This window comes from Sander vitreus, chromosome 11 (assembly GCF_031162955.1).
Source record: "Sander vitreus isolate 19-12246 chromosome 11, sanVit1, whole genome shotgun sequence".
Lineage (NCBI taxonomy): Eukaryota > Metazoa > Chordata > Actinopteri > Perciformes > Percidae > Sander > Sander vitreus.
Genome location: NC_135865.1, coordinates 40603 through 58025, shown reverse-complemented (window position 1 = coordinate 58025; position 17423 = coordinate 40603). Strand labels below are relative to the sequence as shown.

The 17423-nt window shown below is 43.6% G+C and overlaps 1 protein-coding gene across 1 annotated transcript in view; it reads left to right on the top strand.

Moving 5' to 3' along the window:
- The first annotated feature begins 15 nt into the window (after positions 1 to 15).
- The window catches only part of LOC144525920 (actin-related protein 3-like), a 35361-nt gene continuing 17953 nt past the window's right edge, over positions 16 to 17423 (top strand). The window contains exons 1-7 of the mRNA XM_078262978.1: positions 16 to 185; positions 4436 to 4491; positions 4834 to 4958; positions 7934 to 8044; positions 8422 to 8517; positions 8652 to 8759; positions 9547 to 9690. Coding sequence (XP_078119104.1) covers positions 142 to 185; positions 4436 to 4491; positions 4834 to 4958; positions 7934 to 8044; positions 8422 to 8517; positions 8652 to 8759; positions 9547 to 9690 — 684 coding nt within the window. The 5' untranslated portion in view covers positions 16 to 141. The remainder of the gene's footprint in view (positions 186 to 4435; positions 4492 to 4833; positions 4959 to 7933; positions 8045 to 8421; positions 8518 to 8651; positions 8760 to 9546; positions 9691 to 17423) is intronic.

The following is a 17423-nucleotide window of genomic DNA, read 5'->3' as shown; positions in this document are numbered from 1 at the left end:
CGAGTGCGGAAGTGGAAACGGCACTGTGCGGGCTCAGGGGTTCCGCCTGTGGACGGCTTGCCATATCCTCCAGCCGACTGCCGACACAGCCTGCTGTCATTCAAATTTAACCGTTTGTAAACAACAGAGACTCGGGGAGAGATGGCTGGACGATTACCGGCGTGTGTTGTCGACTGCGGCACAGGGTAAGCTGTTCAAATCGAACCGCCGTGCAAACAGGGGGCTCGGGTGTCATCGAGAGGCTGAGTACGGTTAGGGACTGTCAGTGTCAGCAGCAGCAGCAGCAACTGTGTGTGTGTGTGTGTGTGTGTGTGTATATATATATATATATATATATATGTGTCTGTCTCTGTGTATTATGCAGACAGCTAGCCAGTGAGAAAATATGCTAACCAACAGCTAACCGTGACATATCATTACTCTTTACCGGTTTTATTCCGAGAAAAACCCAGTCTGGTCATTTGAGCTGCCGTGCAGAGTCAGTATATTTGTCATGCTCATTTTCCTGCTTGTTAGCTAGTTTCTTCATTTGCATGGATTCATCACTAGGGTAACGTTATGTTTTCTTCCTGTCTAATGGAATGCAAAAACCCAACCAATGTATGCTGTTGCAAGCCATAAACCTGACTGAGGAAGGCTTCCCTCACAGCTGGTTTCATTCATTTGGAGCTGGCAGGCCTTAATGCCAGTATCTTAGTCTAACGTTCTGTGTTAATTTGCTAGATTTTCCATATTGGTGTGTCTCGTGAAGATATCCGTGCCATTAGCTAACGTTAGTGCAATTCAGAAATCTTTTTGCTCGTTAGTCCGGATTTGAGCAGGCGCAATACTACTTCCTATTCAGCCTACACTTCCTCATTCACGCTTTTTAGTCCATATATGGTCGTTTCTCGGCATCCCAGTCATGCTTTTTTGATTAACTTCTCTAATTTCTCTTCTTTGCCAGGCTACTGATTATTATCCTAAAGAAATTGTCTCAATTGTATTGACCTAATAAGAGTCTGCTTTAGCAGCCAATGTTGTTTTAAGGGGCAGACAAAATAATACAGGGCTAGATATTCTCTTAGCTCCTTCTGCAGCAGTGTTTGTATGGATTGGTGTGTAAACCTCCTTCCCTGCTTCTGGAATAAGGTAGAATTTCACCTGATTGCTTTTTCTTTTTAAATGGTTTAAATAATGGAAGACATTCTTGAGTCGTCATCATTATATTACTGTAAATACATGAACCGACACAGTCATTGTATGTATTCTTTTCTATGAGTGATTCTCACTTTGAAGGAGATGAATGTCTTATAACAAATGCAGACATGCAGATTATCCCAAAAAAAAAAAATACTTAGCAAGATAGGTATGCTAAATTACTTTTGGGAGCTAAAAGTGGTTTGCAGCATTGCTTGCTTGTTGAGGCTTGAACTCGTTACTACTCACATTGCATACCTCTCCACTCATCCCCCTCCTTCCCTAAGGCGGCTAACCATACTGCTGCTTCTGATCTGCACTGGGACAGCTCTTAAACTGAGTAAAAGTGCAGCTGAGAATTAGGTTGGCCAGCGCTAGTTTCTACTCATCAAGCAGATGGCTTCTACTTTCTGGCCAAGCTTTACAGTCATAACGCATGTTCCAGTATCAGTGACTACAGGACATTTTATTTGCAGAAATAGCGCTTGGTCATTAGGCTGAGTGCAGTTTAGGTTGAGATTTGGTTCATGATTAGTTGTTTTAAATGGAAACTTTGACATAGCTTTGCAGCTAAGCTGGAGAGTAGCAGCTATGGACAGATGTTGTAAAGTGCTGAGGGAGTTCAACAGCTGTCTTTGAGTCCAAACAGTGACAACTCCACTTCCTTTTACATATCAACCTTCTAAGCAGCCTGGCTGCTATTATTAGAATAGACTACCTGACCCTGCAATGAAAGAACCTCATCCAGATTTGGGTAAAGTGTCGGTTAGGTTGTCTTTTGTGCAAAACTAGCATTGCACTGTCACATTCAAGCTTCCAAATTACAAATCTCAGGTTTTGCAGCCTAAGTGTGATATATGGTTGTGCGGAGGCTCCACACAGAGCTTTCCCTGTAGCCTATGTAAGTGGCCTGAAGTTTATACTTGTGTGTGGAAGAGAGAGTGAGAGAGTGACAGCGATAACCTTCGGAGCGAGTCCCGGCTCTAGAGGCATAGTGAGAGAAACAAAGTGTCTCCCCTGTTCTTTCTGACCACGGTGGGAAATCTGGAGCAGGAGAAGTTAACCCTCTCCTTGATTTGATGTTGAATGTTATGGAGAAGGAGAACCTGGAAATGAGTCGGGGGAAATGCAACGCTACCAAGCCACAGCCGAGCAACGTGCACGATGCGTAGGGTCGGTGTCTCCACGTATCTACATACGTAGCCACAGCGTAGATTTAACACAGAAGCATAAATCACGCTTTAGTGCAGTCAAAGGGTTGGGTGGGCTAATTCTTAAGCAAACAGTTGAAGTTTCACTACATAAGGCTGTAATAATTAATGAGCCACAGTCACCATGGGTATAAGTAAATTACAAGTAGACCTACATTAGACAACAGATTATCCTTTAGCAAAAATTAGATGATTCATTGAGCTGAAGATACCAATGTGTAAGATTCCCAAAAAAAGATACTAACATATGTATCGTAATTTACAAAAAGTGGTTTACTCCAGTAGTTCAGCTGGTTGTTGGGCTCAGCTCCAGCTGTCCTGTGCGAGGATGTCCACTTTGAGAAGTGGTGTATTGTAAGCTTGTCCAGGCAGGCTGAGGTAGACAAGCTGGGACTGCTTTGTGGTATGAAGGTGTTCAGAGTGCTGCTGCTACATTCTGTCCGCCCATGTTGTTATTTTCATGAGACTGCTGTTCTTCTCCCTGAATGCCAATCCATGCTTTTTATTTTTTTGGATTAAAGTGACAAATTCACTTAAGAGGTGGGTCCAAACCGTATGTCAAAGTGGTGATGGCATTTATTTCATGAATAAGCAAAGTAGTAGCAATGACCAAACTCCTGCAAACAGGCCTATATCAAACCCAGAGACATGAGAAGATACTCTAAGTCACTAGTGGGAGAAGTTCCCTATGTTACAAGGCAGGTCTATATTACGGCAGTATGATAAAGGCAGTATGAATTTAGACCTTACAAATTGAAATACATTAGGCTATTATTTTTAGCAATACTTCACAAAGTGGACCTGCCAACTATTTCTCCCAGTTTTCTACTGTATTTGAACATACTCTATTGCTGTTCCCATTATGGGAGGGTGACGTTATTCGACACAAGAAAGCAGGACATAAATCTACGTTGTGAATATCTTTTCAGCTCTCATAATATTTCCCTTTTTTCTGAGATACTAATCAAGAGACACTCATTGTAGGTGCTGTGTCTTCTTAATCTCATATTTCTGCTTCCTTTCTGTAGTTACTCTACACTAATAACAACTAGTTTGTTGTTACCTACATTAAAATGAAATGCACCATTTCCTGTGCAACTGTAAGAGTTTTATCCAGGAAAAAGAAACCTTTGATTGGTGTCCAGGACAGGAAATGTAAAAGCTTTCATAAACTTGTTACATGTTGAATCTAAAAAGTTGTACAGGAGATTGGTACTTACTATGCAGATGACCAAACCAGAAAGACACAGTTGGGACAGTTTTAATTGTTATAACCTACATGGAGCCTATTTGAAAGTTTCCTCATAACATTCTGAGGTCATTTCTTTTAAAGACTGCTGATTCCTGCTTCCTTTTATAAAGTTCAAATTCAAAGTAGCCACTATTATGACCAGGATGTAGCCTATTATGCCCACAGTGCTTTGGCAGTCGTCAGCAGTGTCCTCTATCAGTCCCTTGGGCCCTGTGTGCAGGAAGTATCAGAGTTCTGTCTAGGCCTAACCCAGTCGGGACTACATCTGGTTAGCATGTGCCCCACAAAACACCATTTGTACAGAGCAGAGACATGGAGAAGGCTGTAAAGTCTAAAGTCTTTGATGCTAAAGCTGAAGGTGTCTTGAATGTTATGAGCATGGAGGTGGAAATGTTGGTAATGTTGTGGCCCAATCATAATGATTCTTAGAAACATCTTTACATCATACAGCTAGTTTGGTTAAGGAAGTTCAGTTTATGCAGAAGTGATCTTTTTCCCCCCCCTAGACAAATATGAATAGTCTTCAGTTTCCCAATACTACATGAATGGCTCTTTTTAATGGCCTCCTATTAGCATTAGCTCCAGAACTGCTGCTGCTGCTTTTGGCACCCACCCAATCCACCAAAAGACAGCGATGGCATTGATCAAAACGATAGTACAGGACATGGCAGCCAAAAATAATCTTTACTGAAGTAAACTTTCATGCATAGAAGTGCCTGTCAGCAGAGTAGCAGGTGGTCTGTTTAGAACATGCAGCCTCTATATAATGAAATGTGATGCTTTTCTCTTGCAGTTACACCAAACTGGGATATGCCGGGAACACAGAGCCACAGTTTATCGTTCCATCATGTGAGTATTTCACCAGGCATTAAATTTACCTCACACCAGCAAAGCAGGCCAGTGACTCTAACAATGACCATGATGCATCTTTGAAAAGAGGAAAATGTTTGTCATATGCTCTAACAAGAAGTTTGCTTGAGATTCTCCTCGCAACACCTGTCATGGTTTAAAACCTAAAGGTCTCTTCCACATCCGATTTTGAAGTTTTAGTTTTTATAATTTGCAACACAGTTCTGAAAAAAAAATATCATTCTTGACCATTTTAACACAATGTACTGAATACAATGTACACAACTTTAAAGGATTTATCCTCACTGTTGCTCTTTATTGAGTTCTTTATTTTCTTGTCAGGTATCGCTATCAAAGAGTCAGCCAAGGTTGGGGACCAGGCCCAGCGGAGGATGATGAAGGGGGTGGATGACTTGGATTTCTACATCGGCGATGAAGCAGTAGACAAGCCGTCATATTCCACTAAGGTACATGACCCTGACAGCTCAGCACACCCACAGAAGCCACTGGCAAAGCCAATGTTTGATAGTTTTCTGTTTCTTCAAAGAATCGATATATTCATACATGTAATGCATTTAGTGATTCGTAAACAAGAAGCAGGTTAAAGGTGCCATTTTGCTGAATGTTTTTCTTCTACCCAAACAAGGAGGAGAAAGACTTTCACAGGATCACAGTGTGGGAATCCATTTATAAACTAATTTACCTTTAAAATATTTTAAACATCCGTGCTATATATTTAATGGAATGACCAATAACAACCTGTATTTCTCCAACAATATGGGCTTTTAAAGGACGTTGATTATCATTTAGAATTTTTTTATTTGTAGGAACTATTAGGTGAGTTGGACACAACTATTAGGGGTGGTACGGTTCACAAAATCTACGGTTCGGTCGTATCACGGTTTTAGGGTCATGGTTTTCGGTTCTGTACGGTTCTTGTTATTTTTTCTTTTAATCTTTAACACTCCAGAAATATACTTCAGCATATGATATATAGCTAAAATTAGCATATTGAATGCATGTTGCACAATACATGCACACAGTGGCAGTTCTATCTATTGTTTTATTTTCGCTGTCATCATAGGTAACATGAAATCCAAAATGTTCCCACACACCAGACTTATACGACACTAGCGCATCCTCCAACTCCGGGCAGCCTTCCTTATCTCTCCCACTTGACATTTCTGCATGTGACGTGACCTGTAGCAGCATCACTCCACAAACTCTCTCAAAATCTGACGAAAATCTTTTAAACTGACCTTTGTCGATTTAAAAAAAACAGACAGATTCAACAACTGTATGGCATATTTCTCGCTTAAAATGTTTACTAAACTATTTTCGTAAAATACAAGATCGTATTCAGAACGAGACGCCATTTGAGTCTGTTTTGAAATTCAGGAGTAGCAAGAACCACGTGACGCGTTCGTCCAATCAGCTGCCATGTGTTGCGTTCGTCACGCTCATCCCCCTCGTCGTTTCCAGTAAGTGTTTTAACATAGGTGTCGAAAGTGGGCACTACAGCAGTAAGTGGTTAGTGCACATTAACAGTGTACTGATGAACCGTGCGACGCACACACGCTCCGAACCGAGCGGTATGGGTGTTTTTTCATGAACTGTACCACCCCTAACAACTATATGGAATAACATTGAGATTGGATGAAAATAAGACTTTGAAAATAGGACTTTGTAAAAGATAACTCCAAATTTCGTTCATGTTCTATGACTTTGCTGACAATTCAGAATAATTGCCAGCAAAGTCATAGAACATGAACAAAATTTGGAGTTATCTTTTACAAAGTCCCTCCAGATTATAAAAGGTGTACAAAAATAATACAACAGCAGCACACACAGTTGTTCAAGTTTCCTCTTTGGTACAGGCAGTAGGCCTCTCACAGTAGACTTGTCATAGCAGAAAAAGCACAGGTGCAGCTAATATCATCAACGAGGGCTCTGCTCCCTTTAGGTGACCCAGTTAGCCAGTTAGCCTGCATGCACAACACCAGAACTGTGTTCCACTTCTGTACCACATACTAATTTTAAGCTGGTTTTAAGTTTGCAGTGTGTTCACTCTTGAAAAGCGACAAAATAAAGTATACATACGTCTGTGTACGAATTTACACTATTCTCCTACAATGCAACATACACAGGAAAAGAGTGAGCGAATCACGTCTGGAACAAGACTAGGTCAAAACTTAGTATATGGTTGGACCGTGTAGGATCAATATGCTTAGTTGTGGCCAAATTGTTACAGGTCTAATGTGAATATAGATATTAAATGTTCATCTGTAGTAGTTCTGACCATGTACACCATCTGAACATGCCTGACAAACGCATCGCAAAAGACTGCCTGAAACGCGATGATTAAGGACAATCCTTTTATTTAGGGATGGGTACTGAAACCCGGTATTAAACAGGGCCGCGGCTAAAACTGTAGTATTTATCATTACGCTACACCTCTCCCCTACTCGGGGCTGAGCTCTTCCACATACACGCCATGGATCTATAATAAGAACTGGATACAGCATTGGAGGCGGTCCAGCCAAAAAAAATATTTTGTATATGGTGGAAAACCATTCTAAAGTTGCAGTTTGATTGACGTTGATGGTGCACTTATTGTGTTGTGTTCTGTTTGTATAAACGGTTAGGTATGTTGATTTTCTTGTATATTAACTGCAAGAACAGGATGCTATAAGATTAGTATATAGTACATATACTATATACAGTCAGTATTTAGCATGGCTTTGGGACACAGTTTAGGGCCCTGGAACACCTAATATGAATGCAGACATAATATAAGATATAGTAGGACTGTTATTGGTGACACCTGGGAAGGAGCTTCAAAGTCTCAAACTAGTGTCATTCTCGAGGAAGCATTATTGAATAAGCTCGGGACATTGTTCACTGAACTACCTCCATCTACATACCAACTGCATGATGTCATTAGACAACTTACATGCTGTGCATTTTAGTAGTTTTGTTGTTGCAGGGTTAACCTGCAAACAGAGAGGAAACTGTCCTATGTTGATGGACCTGTTGTCAGATTTCATAATTAAAGTACTGTTATGTCACCAGAAATGAATAAATAAAGTCAGCATGGTAACTTCCAATAAGAGCTGTAGCTCATATAGAGCATCTACACGTGCAACATTTTTTGCAGTTATATAAGCATGAACAAACCTATATGTTGGACTGCAGTGCAGATATTCAGCTTCAGGGGTTTAGAAGTCAACTGTGCAGTGATCTCACAAAAACATAGGTGGCTAGAGAAACCATATAGACAGGAAGTTTAAAATATTACAGTTTTTTTTCAGTTTACAGCAGCAAGCAGTGTTTCATTTAACAGTATGCGTGCTGCAGTGTGTGTGCTTTGCATCCTATGCCTTTAATTATGCCTTCATAACTCAATGCAGTGTTCAAACTAGCTGAAGCTTTGTGCCAACAGTGGCCAATCCGTCATGGGATTGTGGAGGACTGGGACCTAATGGAGCGCTTCATGGAGCAGATCATCTTCAAGTACCTGAGGGCTGAGCCTGAGGACCACTACTTCCTCCTGGTAAGAGGCTTAAAAATGTCCCCAAGTCCAAAATGGATTCCTGCTCTTGATGGACATTTTCAAAAATCACACTTCTTCTCTCAGTGTGAAATTAACATTTCGGCTCATGGGCCAAGGGCTAGTAAACTACAACATGTTGGCACAAATAATTGTTATTTGCAGCCCAAGTTATTAGATTTAGATTTTTATCTGTGGTGGTGGGCTCACATAAGCTCCTTACTTAATTACGCTCGTACACTAGTTACATCCTCATACATAACGGTGAATGAAAACCTGCTTTTAACCACACTTTGTTACAGAATAACTGTACTGTGGCTGTGTGTGTGTGTGTGTGTGTGTGTGTGTGTGTGTGTGTGCTATTTAATCTCCGTCTGCAGACAGAGCCTCCTCTGAACACACCAGAAAACCGAGAGTACACAGCCGAGATCATGTTTGAATCCTTCAATGTACCAGGCCTGTACATCGCTGTGCAGGTGAGATATACTGGGTCATCTGGTAGTAGTAGTACACAGGAATTTGTTACAGCATGCTTGTAGTCTGTGTACATGTGAACATACAGTTAGGATATTATCAGTGTGACATTTCTCTGAACGTATGTGTGTGCCAGGCTGTGCTTGCTCTGGCAGCCTCCTGGACGTCCAGACAGGTGGGAGAGAGGACACTGACAGGCACGGTCATCGACAGCGGAGACGGTGTCACCCACGTCATCCCTGTGGTGAGTTTCCAGATCGAGAGAGGCACCCTCTCCAGAAGACAGCTCTATCAACTGCTCGCTCTCTCAAACACAACAGCACTTCCTAGTTCTTGAACAATCAACATGAATGTGTATGCTCCCCTGGCCATTCAGGAGTGGGGCAGAGGATGTAGGGTCTTTAACTTTAAGGACATTTACTGTGGTGAAATACCAGTTTCAGTACATTTTCACAGATTTTTTATATTTATACGTATTCATCTCATGTAAAAATATCACAGTTGACATGACTTTAAAAAATATATATATATATATATATATATATATATATTCCTTTGGTGGCCTTGCTGTTTTAATTTCTGAGAAAGTCATGGTCATTTATTTTGCTTTGTTCAGAACAGCATTTAATTGAATTTTCTTCTTCTTTTTTTTTTACTGTTATTAAACACCAGGGGCAGCCATGTGCAAGAACAGTGTGTGTCTTTAAAAAAGAAAATACATTTCCATCTGTGTACTGCTCAATAACAGGATAGTGTTGATGTTTCAAAGTAGACCACAGTGTTTCAGAGGCTGGAAGGAATTACTCAGTTTTAGGAAATGTGCTTGCAGAATACATTTAGAGGTTGGCTGACTGAGTCAGCATGTCCGTAGCCACTGCTGAACATGCTCAAAAAAAGGAGCCAAACACATCAGCATGGAGATATGTCCTTGCAGTACGTCGATCTGATTAAGAATATCAAGCTATAACAACTGTAGCCTTGATACTTATTCTTCCTGTCTGTTTCTCTATTTATTCTTTTGCTTCTCTCAGGCTGAAGGTTATGTCATTGGCAGCTGTATAAAGCACATTCCCATCGCAGGGCGAGATATCACCTACTTCACACAGCAGCTTCTGAGGGAGAGGGAGGTGGGCATCCCACCGGAGCAGTCCCTGGAGACGGCCAAGGCAGTCAAGGTTGGTCTTCAGTTCAATTCTACAATTCCCATCAGCCACTTCCTCTGCCAAGAAGGTGCTGACTGGAGTCACATAAGGAATTCCATGTATCATCAGTGGGATACAACACATAGGCCTCTGGTTTCACGGCAGTTAGACTGGCGGTCAGTGCAGTGGCATTGTGTGTTCCCTCGGGCACACAGCGCGCTGCTGGCCATGGCTACTCTGATGTTTGGAAATTTCTGCTTACATTGTGGTGTGACAGACAACTGGCAAATTAATCTTTTCTCTGTTATCTTGAGAGCATCTGGAGAAGATGCACATACTGACTTTCCCTATGATATTATGCTGATATCATATGAGAAGAATATTATCATCAGTGTTTCATTTCAGCTCAGTGTGAGAGTCTTAACTGCATTATGCTGTCATTTACAGTCCGCTTACTTGTTTCTCTCTCTACCAATATCAGCTGCTCTGTTTCAACAATGTTAGGCTGAAAAAAACATGCATGCAGGCTGAAATTCACTGGGGCTTTCTGTCGGGATTAAGCTATGAGCAGGGAAAGCTCTTATTTTTCCAATTATTTCTACAACACTGAATGCAGCACAAATGTCCTCCCTCGCTGAAAAAATAATTTGTGTATCAGTCCTGTGATTCGGATTCACTCCAAAATGTAATGGTTTCTTCCTTGGACCAGGCTACACCCTTCCACCAAGTTTCATGAAAATTAGTTTTTCTGTAATCCTACTGACAGATAAACAAACAAACCCAGCCGAAAACATAACCTCCTTGTCAGAGATAACAAGTCTCAAGTCTTGCTCTTCAGGAAGACCATTAAACCTGCCTGTTTCTAACAGTGCACACAGTCAGATAAACTATGCTTCACATACTGTATGCTTTACACTGTAGTTGTTTTTCATCAGACTTGTTTAGGCCATCTTTCTTTTCTTTTTACCAGGAATGATTTGATTTGTCATTTAAAGTGCCCATATTATGAAAAAAACACTTTTTCTGGGATTTGGGGTGTTCTTTTGTGTCTCTGGTGCTTCCACACGCATACAAACTTTGAAAAAAATCCATCCATGCTGTTTTGAGTGAGATACGGTTTCTGAATGTGTCCTGCCTTCAGTCTCTGGGTGAGCTGTTCAAAATCGGCACGGCTTGTGATGTCACAAGCCGAAGCGAGCTGGCTAACCGCAACCGTTAGCTCGTAGCGTTAGCATGCTAACGCTTGTGCTAACGCTAGCATGCTACCTTGTTCTCAATAGCAAAGCACTGCTACAACACACACAATCCATCCATCCATCTTCATCCGCTTATCCGGGGTCGGGTCGCGGGGGTAGCAGCTCCAGCAGGGGACCCCAAACTTCCCTTTCCCGGGCCACATTAACCAGCTCCGACTGGGGGATCCCGAGGCGTTCCCAGGCCACTACTGTGGCTCTACTCCGAGCTCCTCACGGATAACTGAGCTTCTCACCCTATCTCTAAGGGAGACGCCAGCTACCCTCCTGAGGAAACCCATTTCGGCCGCTTGTACCCTGGATCTTGTTCTTTCGGTCATGACCCAGCCTTCATGACCATAGGTGAGGGTAGGAACAAAAACTGACCGGTAGATTGAGAGCTTTGCCTTCTGGCTCAGCTCTCTTTTCGTCACAATGGTGCGATAAATTGAATGTAATACCGCACCTGCTGTGCCGATTCTCTGACCAATCTCCCGCTCCATTGTCACCTCACTCGCGAACAAGACCCCAATATACTTGATCTCCTTCACTTGGGGTAAGGACTCATTCCCTACCTGGAGAAGGCACGCCATCGGTTTCCTGCTGAGAACTATGGCCTCCGATTTAGAGGTGCTAATCCTCATCCCAGCCGCTTCACACTCGGCTGCAAACCGATCCAGTGAGTGCTGAAGGTCACAGGCCGATGATGCCATCAGGACCACATCATCTGCAAAAAGCAGCGATGAGATCCCCAGCCCACCAAACTGCAACCTCTCTCCACCCCGACTACGCCTCGATATCCTGTCCATAAATACTACAAACAGGATTGGTGACAAAGCGCAGCCCTGGCGGAGGCCAACTCTCACCTGAAACGAGTCCGACTTACTGCTGAGAACCCGGACACAGCTCTCGCTTTGGTCGTACAGAGATTGGATGGCCCTGAGAAGGGACCCCCTCACCCCGCACCTCCCACAGTATCTCCCGGGGCACCCGGTCATACGCCTTCTCCAGATCCACAAAACACATGTAGACTGGTTGGGCATACTCCCAGGCTCCCTCCAGGATCCTTGCGAGAGTAAAGATCTGGTCCGTTGTTCCACGACCAGGACGGAATCCGCATTGTTCCTCTTCAACCTGAGATTCGACTATCGACCGAACCCCCTTTCCAGCACCTTGGAGTAGACTTTACCGGGGGGGCTGAGAAGTATGATACCCCTGTAATTGGCACACACCCTCTGGTCCCCCTTTTTAAAAAGGGGAACCACCACCCCGGTCTGCCACTCCTTAGGCACCGTCCCAGACTTCCACGCAATGTTGAAGAGGCGTGTCAACCAAGACAACCCCTCCACACCCAGAGCTTTAAGCATTTCTGGACGGATCTCATCAATTCCTGGGGCTTTGCCACTGTGGAGTTGTTTAACTACCTCAGCAACCTCCACCAGGGAAATTGATGTCAATCCCCCCTCATCCTCCAGCTCTGCCTCTCCCATAGAGTGCGTATTAGTCGAATTTAGGAGTTCCTCAAAGTGCTCCTTCCACCGCCCTATTACCTCCTCAGTTGAGGTCAACAGCGTCCCATCCTTACTGTACACAGCTTGGATGGTTCCCCGCTTCCCCCTCCTGAGGTGGCGAACGGTTTTCCAGAAGTACCTTGGAGCTGACCGAAAGTCCTTCTCCATGTCTTCTCCGAACTTCTCCCACACACGCTGCTTTGCCTCTTTCACGGCAGAGGCTGCAGCCCTTCGGGCCCTTCGGTACCTTGCAACTGCCTCCAGAGTCGTCTGGGATAACATATCCCGGAAAGACTCCTTCTTCAGTCGGACGGCTTCCCTGACCACCGGTGTCCACCACGGTGTTCGTGGGTTACCGCCCCTTGAGGCACCTAAGACCCTAAGACCACAGCTCCTCACCACAGCTTCAGCAATGGAAACTTTGAACATTGTCCACTCGGGTTCAATGCCCCCAGCCTCCACAGGGATGCACGAAAAGCTCCGCCGGAGGTGTGAGTTGAAAGTCTGTCGGACAGGGGCCTCCTCCAGACGTTCCCAATTTACCCGCACTACCCGTTTGGGCTTACCAGGTCTGTCCAGAGTCTTCCCCCACCCCCTGACCCAACTCACCACCAGATGGTGATCGGTTGACAGCTCCGCCCCTCTCTTCACCCGAGTGTCCAAAATATACGGCCTCAGATCAGATGAAACGATTATAAAATTGATCATTGACCTTTGGCCTAGGGTGCTCTGGTACCAAGTACACTTATGAGCATCCCTATGTTCGAACATGGTGTTCGTTATAGACAATCCATGACTAGCACAGAAGTCCAACAACAAACAACCACTCTGGTTTAGATCAGGGAGGCCGTTCCTCCCAATCACGCCTCTCCATGTGTCTCCATCATTACCCACGTGCGCATTGAAGTCCCCCAGCAGAGCTATGGAGTCCCCGACTGGAGCCCCATGCAGGACTCCACTCAAAGTCTCCAAGAAGGCCGAATACTCCGAACTCTTGTTTGGTGCATATGCACAAACAACAGTCAGAGTTTTCCCCCCTACAACCCGCAGGCGTAGGGAGGCGACCCTCTCGTCCACCGGGTTAAACTCCAACGTAGCGGCGCTCAGCCGGGGGCTTGTGAGTATCCCCACACCCGCACGCCGCCTCACACCCTGGGCAACTCCGGAGAAGAAAATAGTCCAACCCCTATCCAGGAGTATGGTTCCAGAACCAAGACTGTGCGTAGAGGTAAGCCCCACCAGATCTAACCGGTAGCGCTCCACCTCCCGCACAAGTTCCGGCTCCTTCCCCCACAGAGAGGTGACATTCCACGTCCCCAAAGCCAGCCTCTGCTGCCCGGGTCTGGTCCGTCGAGGCCCCTGACCTTCACTGCCACCCATGTGGCAGCGCCCCCGACCCCAGCGGTTCCTCCCACAGGTGGTGGGCCCATGGGATGGAGAGATGTCCGCCACGTAGCTTTTTCGGGCTGTGCCTGGCCGGGCTCCGTGGCAAACCCGGCCACCAGACGCTCGCTGACGAGCCCTCCATCTGGGCCTGGCTCCAGACGGGGGCCCCGGGCTTCCTCCGGGCAGGGTCACTTCATCCCTTCCTCGATTTTTCATAGGATTTTTGAACCATTCTTTGTCTGGCCCCTCACCTGAGACCACTTTGCCTTGGGAGACCCTACCAGGAGCACAAAGCTCCAGACAACACAGCCCTCAGGTTCATAGGGACACACAAACCTCTCCACCACGATAAGGTGATGGTTCCCGGAGAAGAACACACACAAGTTCACCATAATCTACAAAAGAACTACTTACATGTGCGCCCTCATTTAGAAGTCTCCCAGCTAATCCTGCCTTGTAACTGACTGAAGTTGTAGAAACAGCCTCTCTTTTACTGTCTATGGAGCTAGCTAGCTGACATGATCTACATCTGAGCTACTGCGCATGTGCAAGTGCAATCAAAGACGGTACAGAAGAAGAAGAAGAAAAGAGGTCTCACTCTGTAGCTAAAACAGAGACCAGCTGAAAAGAGGATCTGCAACAGTGAGAGAGAGCTGTGCAGTACAACAAAAATATGGTGTTTTTTGAAAATTAAATCATGTAAACCTATTCAGGTACAACCTTAAAATACAATAATGAACCTGAAAATGAGCATAATATGGGCCCTTTAACATCTTGGACCATGTTGGAAATAAGTTTATGTTAATGTGTGTTTTCACTTCAACTTGTTATCCCTGGGATTTCTTTATGTCTGCAATCTATAAATATATCATATCATATTGCTTATTTAGGGGGTTGAAATGAAGTGAAGTAGATTTGTGTTAGTGTTTAATTTGTATACAGTCCTGCTGCGTAATATAACTTATACTGTCTTGATGAAAAATATTTAGCAAAATCCTGAACACATTTTATGTTTAAGCTTGTTGTTTTTTTGCACACAGAATTTGAATAAAACACCTAATGAAAATACCAATTGGATTGCATAGGAGACACATTTTCTTAGAGATCGCAGTGGGGGACTGAGATTTTACAGATAGAGTTGTGTGTGACTGTGCAAACGTCCATGATATCTGGACATGCTGGTAGTCAACATAGCTCATTATTTTAGCCAGTCCCTTTTCAGTCTTGTTAGTGATAGTGATGACTTATGGATTTCTTTACTTCGGTTTGAACAATTAGATGGGTAAGGACACCAGGTGGCACTATTGGTCTGCATGTTGCATGCAGCTGGTCTACTTTATAAACTCACTGATTCTGTTTAGCTTTCTTTGTTTAGTTTCTGATAATTAACCCCAAACTATAGATGATTTTTTTTCTCTCCATTTTTCCAGGTCACAATAGATAGGACTTTATTTTAAGGCAAGGCAAATTTATTTATAGAGCACTTTCTCAACAGAGGTCATTCAAAGTGCTTTACAGGCAGAAACAACAACAACAAAAATATATAATTGAGATACATGAGAAGACAGAAACATTTTATAAAGGCATAACACAGTTTAAAAACAAATAATAAAGTAATTAAAATACCATCAAACGAGACTAATTGAAAGCTCTGCAGAAATGGTTATAGTTGGTGCTTGCCTTAGATCCAGTGGAAGCTGATTCCAGCAGTGGGCAACATAATGGCTGAAGGCTGTTCACCACTCTTGGAAAGAACTCTGGGCACCACCAACTGACCAGTACCTGCTGATCTGAGAGACCTATATTTAGGGCCTAGACCATTGAAAGACTTGAAAGCAATAAGTAAGGCCTTGAAATCGATTCTGAATTTAACCGGAAGCCAGTGCAGGGATTTGAGAATTGGGGTAATGTGCTCTCTCTTGGTGTTTGAGTATTCTTGTAGCAGCATTTTGGATGAGTTGCAGCTGTTTCATGGTCTTATTAGGAGCATTAGTAAGAAGCGCATTGCAGTAGTCTACCCTACAAGTAATAAAAGCATGATTAAAAGGTGTGATTTAGGGTCTTCAGCTCTCCCTACACCGTCCTGCGCCAGGTATTCTTGGGTCGGCCTTTTTTACGTTTGCCATCTGGTGTCCAGTGAAGGGCAGTTTGCGTGATGTTTTCTTGCTCTCTACGTATTGCATGTCCAATCCATTTCCATCGCCTTCTCATAATGATGGTAGCTATGTTGTCATGTTGATTGGAGATGGTGTTGGGCCAGAATATTCTCTTTATTTTATGTAGGCTTTTGGTGTGGAAGGTCGACAGTTTGTAGAGATCGCTTTCAGTTGTTCGCCAGCACTCAGAGCCGTATAGCAGGGACACAGCTCTGGTAAAGTCTCAGCTTGGTGTTGGTGCTGTACTGGGCAGACTTCCAGACGTTGTTTAGTCTCTGTAAGGTTTTTCGGGCCTTGCTGAGTCGGCTTGTGATTTCGTTGCCTTTTCCTCCATCATGGCTGACAATGCTGCCTAGGTAAGTGAAATGGTTGGTCATGGGTAGGTTTGTGTCTTCTATTTGTATTTTTGGGGCGTTTGGGATATTGAGCGTCATCACCTCTGTCTTCATCAGATTCGAGATAGGCCTGTAGTTAAGTACGGAGGCATCGAGATTTCTCTTTTTCATAAGGGGTCTGATAATTGCAGTTTTCAGGGATGCAGGGAAACTGCCTGTGAGTAACGAGCCATTTACAATAAGCAACAAATCCATTGCAAACAGAAAACATTTTTAAAGAAACTAGCAGGCATGATGTCTAGAGATCACTGGGATGGCTTAAGAACCTGCACGATTTCTGCGAGTGTTTTGTCATTAATAGCAATAAATTCAGACATAGAGACCATTACTTTTGTATGAGGTGATAAAGTGTCAATGTTTCTGCTCAGAGTGGAGCTAATACGGAATCTTATGTTTTCAATTTTATTTTGGAAGAATTGGGCAAACTCCTTACATTGTTTAATTGAGACAAAGTCAGGGCACGACTACATGGGGGGGATTAGTTAACCTATCAACAGTGGCAAATAATACATGTGTATTATTAATATTATCATTAATAATTCCAGAAAAGTGGGACTGCCTCGTACTGCGTAGTACAGTGTTGTACTGACAGAATTTATCTTTGTAGATCTCATGATCAATCTGTGTTTTAATTTTTTGCCATCTTCGTTCTGCCTTCCTGCATTCTTTCTTCTGATTAGCTAGTCAGGGCATTTCTCCATGGGGCTTTCTGTTTACCAGACCTTATTTTAGTCCTAACAGGTGCAATGACATCAAGTACCCCGAGTATTTCAGAATTAAACTGTTTGAGATGATCTTCTACAGACCCTGCTGCTGTAATTAATTTATTAGATACCAATTCCATGAAAATAAGACGGGTGAATGTCAATAAGAAGGTGTTGTCAGTAATATACCTTTTTTTGACCGATTTAGATTGTGTGTGAATCATTGGAGAAACTACTGCATCAAAGAAAATGCAGTACTGGTCAGACAGAGCTAGATCCATAACATTAACACCAGCAATGCTAAGACCCTTACTGAGCACCAAATCCAATGTATGGCCTTTCGTGTGAGTAGGGCATTTACATGCAGCGACGGCTCGAAAGT